This window comes from Triticum aestivum, chromosome 6B (genome assembly GCF_018294505.1).
Source record: "Triticum aestivum cultivar Chinese Spring chromosome 6B, IWGSC CS RefSeq v2.1, whole genome shotgun sequence".
Classification (NCBI taxonomy): Eukaryota; Viridiplantae; Streptophyta; class Magnoliopsida; order Poales; family Poaceae; genus Triticum; species Triticum aestivum.
Window position 1 is genome coordinate 106047291 of NC_057810.1, and position 8634 is coordinate 106055924.

Here is an 8634-nt window from a genome sequence, read left to right on the forward strand (position 1 = left end):
AAGGAAGACCTCCAGAAGGTCCATGCCTGTCACTCCTTCCCGAACTAGCTGGACTACACGCTCCATCAGCATTTTTACTTAGGCTTTCTCCTCAGGGAGCACCTTCAGAGAAGAGGGCTTGTTCACTCGGTCCATGGAAAACGGAGGGAGACCAGTCGACTGCCCCGGCGTCGACTCGTCTTGGTAGTAGAACCAAGTCGACTGCCATCCTCTGACCGACTCTGGGAGGGTCATGGCCGGAAAAGTGCTCTTGCTCCTCATCTGAATCCCAAGACCCCCGCACATCTGAATAACCTTAGTCCTATCATCATCCGGACTCACCTTTTTCACTGTCTGTGAGCGACAAGTGAATATGTGCTTAAAGAGACCCCAGTGTGGTCGACAACCCAGGAAATTCTCGCACATGGACACAAAGGCAGCAAGGTAGGCATTGGAATTTGGGTTGAAATGGTGGAGTTGCGCCCCAAAGAAATTCAAGAACCCACGGAAGAAAACACTCGGAGGCAGGGAGAACCCACGGTCTACGTGAGTAGCCAGAAGAACGCACTCACCCTCCTGCGGCTGCGGGTGCCACTCGTTCCCCGGGAGCCTCGCAGCCCCGTGAGGGATCAAGCCCTCATTGGCCATCTCAGTGAGATCCGTCTCGGTGATGGTCGATCGGATCCAATCCCCTTGGACCCAACCATGCGGCAAGCGGGACCTTGATGAGGATCCGCCCCGACTGGTCGCTCTCCCTTACGCCTTCCCCGTCGCCATCGCTTTCTTCGCGCGCTCCAGAGCTGCCATCTTCTCCTTCACCATTGTTGCCGGTGAAGTGCACGAGGAGTGGATGGGCGGATGCGAGAGCAGGTGCTGCGGGCGGAGATGGAGAGGGCAGAAGGAGAAATGGGGAGGTACTGTTCAAAAAACCCTCGCCCGGCGCATTTTATAAGGACACTTCCGAGTGGATGAAAAGTGGGCCTGGGCGATCCTATCACATCCCGAAACAGTCGCGCACGCATGATACGTGGCGAAAAAGGCGGCGCGGAAATCGAGGCGTCTATGTCCTATCACGTCCGAGCGCCGCGGTCCGCCCCGCTTCGCGCGCTTCCCAAAATTCGTATCCCACAAAATCCGCTAACAGCAGATCAATCTGCAAGACGATGGATTTCCTGCGATTCGTCGCTCGGAAGTTTATTAAGTGCAAAAGTTCACTCGACATAAGAAAGGAATGGATCAAGGCGACTGAGATAAAAGTTGCTGTCATCAACAAAAGGTTATTGGTCCAAGATGAGACATGTTCAGAACACAAAAGTAGGTCGGAAATATTATCAACTCCTTCCTCACTCAAACCTCGATCCATTCGGGGGCTAATGATGAAGTCATGCACCTAGGGTAGGGTCACAGACCTTTCTTAAGTACCCTTCCCAAGGACACCCTCAGAAGAAACTGCCTTCCAGTCGACCAAGAGAGACTTCACTCGACGGACTCGAAGGACTCGACCATGAAGACTCACTCGACCACCAGGAGATCAAGAACCACTCTGCATCCAAACGGTCTATAATTAAGTAGTCTTTATGGCATTTAGGACACTTTATGTAAGGCGTTACCAGTAACGCCTAGTCTTAATGTACTTTAAACCCTGCATAACTGAGGGCCGGAGGGATCTGGCAGACACTATATAAGCCACCCCCCTCCTCAGTGTAAAGGGTTCGCGCCCCTGTAATCCATACACACATAATCCAGTCGACCGCCTCCGGGCCCCGAGACGTAGGGCTATTACTTCCTCCGAGAAGGGCCTGAACTCGTACATCCAGTGTCTTCACAACTGCTCCATAGCTAGGATCTTGCCTCTCCATACCTACCCCCCATTCTACTGTCAGACTTAGAACCACGACAGGTCATACCTAATAGTTATATCCCCAACAGTGCTCATGAAAAAATCATGCACACTTTGCCAAATCACACTAGTGCCCAACCAAGTTGCACACAACAATTCATAGTCCTTGTTCGAGTATGACAAACCCCTCTACTTTACGGCCACATCAGGCACAATAGGCTGTTGGGTGTCCATCATGGTCGTGTCTTGCTCCACTTAAGGCGAGTAGTGGTCATCGACTTGTCCGTCCTCGTGCTCGCCGCCATTATAGATTGTGTTCATAATCTCCTCTTTAGTGACCCTCGTCGAGTTTCGGGGAGGCAATCAACCAAACAATGACTGGCTACTGCCTAATGGGGGCTCCTCGGACTGAAACTGCAATCAGATGAGTGTGGACAACTCAATGAACATATAGCCGTTGTTGAGGTCGACGGTGTATGGTGGAGGCTTGCCGGAGGTGAAGGAGGCGGCGGCAGTTGGTGATTGTTGCGTGCCACCTAGACCGTATCGATGAGCAACGAAGTAGGGTGGCTATTGCCTAGGCGGCAGGGACACGACGGGCCGCTGTTGATGAGGATCTCTGGCTTGAGTGTCCGCTAGCGCCTTCTTCTTCACTGGCACCAACACATGAAGGACGGGCTCTAGGTATGGCATGACGATGAACCTTGTAAGGGTTGCGACAATTCCATCATGGTGGCACACACGATGGAACTGGTGGTGGCGGCGGTAACTGAGGCGGAGACGGCGAGCTTTCGCGTGAGAAATGGCAGGACTGTGACGACGCGCATGCTGGGGGTTTTAGGTGGGACATGGGTGTCGAACTATGACATAGGGACGTCCGAACTCCCTAGATCTCCCCTAGTTTTGGGCCGGGCTATGGGATTTCAAGAGTCCAGACCATCCAATTTGGTGATCCACATTGGATGGCTCAAAGTGTCTAAAGGATCCATTTCAGTCCAAAAGATTGCAGGCGTTTTGGTGACCCACTTTGAACTTTGGAGGTGCTCTTATCAGACCAACATCCGCAACACTAAACCTGATCATGGGTTGCCCGACTAGAAAAACGAGGACCTCGCGAGGCCCTGGCTTCGTTTTGCAGCCCTAACGAATATTTGGGCCAAGTTCGGGTTTCCCTATTTCAACTTCTTGGTATGGCTTTCAGGCTTCAAAACAGTCTTACACATGCACTAATAGAAAAACATCATTCAGGTCAGGCTTTCGGGCTTCCATTCAAGCCAAGGTCAGGCATGAGGAAACACATATTCATGCTTCGGTACGGGCTCATGCCTAGGAATTTCACTTTGGGATTTGTGAAGCCCGGCCTGAAACCCGAGGTATGATCAGGTTTAGAGCATCTCTAGCCGTGCCCCCAACAGGCCCCCAGGGCGACTTTTTTCGCGCCGACACCCAAAAAACCCCCAGTCGCGCCCCAAGATGTCGAAATCCGCCGGCTTGGCCCTTTTTTAGCCTGGCGACCCCGGGCCGAACCCAGCACGCTGGGGGCACCCGGGGGCTCCGGCGAAAGGAAAAAAACACACATGGGCCACACTGTCAGGCGAAAAGTCAAGGTAATCGTCCAGATTCGCCCCCCACGCGCGAGCGCTCGGCCACCACCCTTCCAATCCCGGCGCCGCCCGCCGCCCAGCACCGCTAGATATGCCATTCCCTGCGCGAAAAAGATAGAAGGTTTCGCCGCGGCAACCTCTCCACCATCTTCCGGGCAAGTTTTTTGGTGCTCCGACCACGCAGGGCGGTATACCGGCGGCTGTGCGCCCACCACGCCCGCCAAGTGTTCGGTGGTTTGCCTGCTCGGCGATGTACTCGGACGACGAGGAGGCATTCACAGCGTTGCTGGAGGAGGAAGCCGATGCCGACGTGCACGAGGAGAAGCATCTCATGGTCCTCGCCGCCCTCGCCGGCCTGCTAGCAAGCAGTGAAAAGCCGTGGCGAGGTGGCTCGGCGCCGGGGCGGCTAAAAGGCAAAGAACCGGCATCGTCTAGAAGGCTATTTCATGTTCTACTCCGACTACTTCGCCGACGCTCCATTGCATGGCGACAAAGTTTTTTGGCACTGGTATTGGATGAGCCGAAAGCTTTTCCTCAGGATTGTGATATCCATCCGGGAGTTCGGCAGCTACATCAAGTGCAAGAAGGATTGCACCGGCACACTTGGATTCACCTCAATCCAGAAGTGCATGACAGCTATGAGGATGCTTGCATACAGAGCTTCCAGTGATTCACTCGATGACTATGGGCGCATGGCCGAGTCCACGACCATTGAGTGTTTGTACAAGTTCTACAGGGCAATGGTGGCAGTGTTTGGACAGCAATACTTGTGATCACCCAATGCTGAAGACACTGCTCGGATCCTAGCACAGAATGTAGCAAGAGGATTTCCTGGGATGCTTGGAAGCATCGACTGCATGCATTAGAAATGGAAGAACTGTCCATTTTCTTGGCAGGGGATGTACAAAGGCGCCAAAGGCGGTTGCAGTGGTACTTGAGGCAGTGGCCACACACGACCTCTGGATTTGGCACTCCTTCTTTGGTATTCCAGGAACTCACAATGACATCAACGTGCTACAGTGCTCCCCCGTCTTTGCCAAGCTTGTTGAAGGTCATTCTCCTCCAGTGAACTTCGAGGTCAATGGGCGGCACTACAGCAAGGGGTACTACCTAGATGATGACATCTATCCGTGGTGGTCTACATTTGTGAAGACTATCTCAAACTCTGTGTCAGGAGGCAAGAACTCCCACTTTGCGAAGGTTCATGAGGCTTGCAGGAAGGATGTCGAGCGGGCATTTGGTGTGCTCCAATCTCGATTTGCTGTTGTCCGGTACCCTGCTCAGACCTGGTCGAAAGATCAAATGTGGGAGATCATGACTTGCTGTGTCATCTTGCACAACATGATCATTGAGAGCGAGCAGGAAGACCACTATTTGACACTGAACCATATTACAGGCAGGTTCCTCTTGCGCAAGTTGATCACCAGCTACCGGCAACCTGGACTGCCTTCCTCAATATGCGTCAGGAGATCCGAGACCCACAGGTGCATCAACAACTGCAGCATGATCTGGTGGAGCACCTATGAAGGTTCAAGGGCAACGCCTAGCTGGACGTGTGATGAAATATGAGTTTTTATTTGTTGAACTATGTAATTTGTATTGAATTATTTGTTGTTGAACTATTTGATTTCTATTGATTTTCTGTGATGAACTATGTGATAAAAAAATTATTTTTGTTGAATTTGGGCCGAACCATGGCAAATATGGACCGATTTGTGCCGATATCGGGCCGATTTTTCGCCGAAACTGGGCCAAAGAGCGGGGTCATTTGCGGAAAAATGGACCGATATCGGCACCTGGGGGCGGCGGCTGGGAACCCAATCGCCCCAGCGTCGATTTTAGCACCGGCTCACCCCCATGCGGCGATTTTCAAGCCTCTTTGGAGGGGCCAATGGCTGGAGATGCTCTTAGGCATCACCTTGGAAACCTCTAAAAAAGAAAAAGAAAAGCCACCTTGGAAAGACTAGCCTCAAATAAAATAAAATTTACCAGCTTGGAAAGACAGGTGCCAAACCGGGGAGCGCACACCTGGTCCGGTCGAGCGCGCCCAAACATACACGGGCACCTCCTCCATTCTATCTTCTCGAGGTGCCCACGCCCCTCCTCCTCGACCACCCAATCCGGTTCGCACCGCCTCTCGCCGTCGCCATGTCCGTCGCCGTGGCGGCCGCCTCCTCCTCCCTCCCCTCTCGCTACGCACTGGGCCACGCCAACTCGCACCGCCCCCTGCGCTTCGTCTCTTCCCCGCCGCAGCCGTGCGCCTCCCCAGCGTCGCTCCTCCGGCGGCGGCGGGCGGCGGCGCCCACCACCTTCTGCTCCGCGCCGTCGCTCGGCCGCGTCGGCTGGCCGCGCCGCGAGGGGAGCGCCTGGCTGCTCTCCTTCAGCGCCGAGGCCGATGCCTCCCCGTCTGACGCCGAGGGGGCCGGGGACCCCTCGGAGGCGGTCTCCGCGCTGCTCCCGCTCGTCGTCGTCGCCACGGCCGTCGCCGCCCTCGGCAACCCTGCCACCTTCTCCTGGTGAGCCAAGCGTCCGCTGGACGCTTCAAGAAGATTCTTGGCTTGGAATTTTGCACAGCTAGCAGCACATGGTCATTGATTGATTTGATTATTGTAAGTCCTTTTGCAGGGTCTCCAAGGAGCTGTACGCACCTGCGCTCGGAGGCATCATGCTCTCCATTGGCATCAAACTATCCTTCGACGACTTCGCTCTGGCCTTCAAGAGGTATATTTTTCACTCTTCTACGGCTTCACCCAAGATCATAGAGCAAATGTGAAACCATTTTTTGTCTGGTCGTGTGTTGTGTTCCCAAATCCAGGCCAGTGCCGCTGTCGATTGGTTACATGGCCCAGTACATGCTCAAGCCGCTGCTGGGAGTGCTGATCGCAAGGGTGTTCCGGATGCCATCCGCCTTCTTCGCTGGTTTCATGCTTACATGCTGCGTCTCGGGCGCGCAGCTTTCGAGCTATGCCAGCTTCCTGGGGAAAGGAGATGTTGCGTTGAGTATTCTGCTCACGACCTACTCCACCATATCTTCGGTGATTGTGACACCTATTCTCACTGGTTTGTTGATTGGTTCAGTGGTTCCGGTTAATGGAATTGCAATGGCGAAATCGATTCTCCAGGTAATGGAATCGTTCCAGTTCCAGGTGGTTTCTTGCTAACTAACAAGGTCATTCTTTGATTTTACTCTGATTTCTGATTTTTTTTTCCAGGTGGTTCTTCTGCCTGTGACAGTAGGTCTCCTTCTGAATACCTATGCAAAACCAGTGGTTAACGTCATACAACCAGTGATGCCATTTGTTGCTATGGTGTGCACATCACTCTGTATTGGGAGCCCTCTTGCTATAAATAGGACCATGCTCCTCTCATCACAAGGATTCATGTTACTTCTCCCCATAGTGACTTTCCACATTGCGGCTTTTGTTGTCGGTTACTGGGTTTCCAAGTTGCCTCAGTTGAGGTAATCATTAAATGCCGTGATTACATTTATATTCATTTGTAATGTTCCTCTTGCATAGTTGATTTTTTGCCCATGATTTTGCTAAAGCACGATTCAATCTTATGTGCAATATTGATGGAACTGAGTCATCTCTTTTCTTTGATGCTACTTTCTGTTACGTCTGCAGAAGTCCTATATGCCGATCATATTTACCTTCTAACAGGAAATGAAATTTTGCCTCTAGAGAAATCTTGACCAATTTCACTAAATAATTAAATTCTGTTATTTAAATTTTTTGTTAGTCACACATAGTTTCAGTAAAGTAGTTCCTTTTGAAAACAATATGGTGAAATTCATGCTGTAAAAAATGGTGAAATGTGTTAGACGTATCATATTTCATATTATGTTTATATTCCAGTGGCAAGTCGTCTGGCTCCATATTGTATATTTTACCTGAATTATTCCATTAAACTAACCTATTAGAAAAGCGTATTTTTCTATTCACATTTGTCATGACCACTAATTTCCAAAACTGAAACTTAATTCAATCTAGTAACCATCATGATAAATGGCCTGTTATTTGCAGCATTTGGTACCTTCGTCCTGTGTCTTGAAAAGTGAACTAGTATCACATCATCATTAATGGCTTCTGTTACAGCCAGCAATCTTTTTTTCGCATAAAACTATGCTTCTGAAGTTCCTTGATGCTGTTTGGCTAATTTTCTTATTGCACTTATGTGTAGGCAAGAAGAGCCTGTTTGTAGGACTATTTCAGTGTGTACTGGAATGCAGAGCTCCACCCTAGCCGGACTTCTTGCTACGCAATTTCTTGGAATCAGCCAGGCAGTTCCTGCAGCATGTTCTGTTGTTGTCATGGCAATATTTGGTTTGACCCTTGCATCGTACTGGGGAAGTGGCATGCGAATAAGAGACATTCCTTCAAGATTCTTCCCACAAGCTTCCGCTGATGCAAGATCGTGAGAGGCTGGATTTATAGCATTGAAATTTTTTCAAGGGCTCCCAGCTTGAGAAACTCTGCTGCCGTTTGGGGACGCAGTTACAGGGATGATGTCCTGCGCCTCATCCAGCAATCAGGCATGCCATAGTAGCTACAAAAGGCAGCACTACAAACCGCAGATTGTGCAAGATAAGCAGCGGCTGAGGATAACCTCGCCACAGAAACAACCTGCATGGCTGCATATGACGGAAGGATAATGAGATGCCAGTCATTTATCAGTTATCATACCATGTGCAGTAGGCTCCATTAATTAATTAGTGGCGCCTCCTTAGCCATTTTTTGTAGATACTAGATAGTAGACACGTTCATGATCCCTATGTACCACTAAGCATATGCATGTGCAATGCCAAAATCAGCGAAGCAATTCTTCCCAAGATGAACCCCATGAATTTATGTACCCTTACCAAGTCCTTGTTTTTGCGTAATATCCTTTCAAATTCAGTCCTTCTATGTCGCAAACGTGCTTAATCTAATTTTCACTCTTCGGCAAAGCTGAATGTTGAATTCAAGACTATTAGTTGGACAAAATAGAGTTTAGTATACAATCCCCCTTTGTGGAACAGAAAGATGAAGACAGGCTTTTCGTTTGTGTTGTTCTCAAAATATCTGTTGTCGCCAATGGTTTGATATTTCTGTAACAAACAAGTGATGAAGTGAGACAAGAGGACTTGACTTGTCCTGTAGTTTATCTGTCACTCTGATGGTCCTGGCATAAGCTGTGGACGTAACGGTTTGGGGATGCCACGGGCATAGC

General features: G+C 50.5%; 1 protein-coding gene across 1 annotated transcript; it reads left to right on the top strand.

Annotated features, from left to right (window-relative positions):
* Positions 1–5436: 5436 nt before the first annotated feature.
* LOC123136036 (probable sodium/metabolite cotransporter BASS3, chloroplastic) lies at positions 5437–8324 on the top strand. The gene is made up of 5 exons (XM_044555319.1): positions 5437–5939; positions 6049–6144; positions 6239–6545; positions 6636–6883; positions 7606–8324. Exons 1-5 carry the CDS (start codon positions 5572–5574, stop codon positions 7841–7843), a joined length of 1257 nt encoding a protein of 418 aa, XP_044411254.1. The 5' UTR covers positions 5437–5571; the 3' UTR covers positions 7844–8324.
* The last annotated feature ends 310 nt before the right edge of the window (positions 8325–8634 follow it).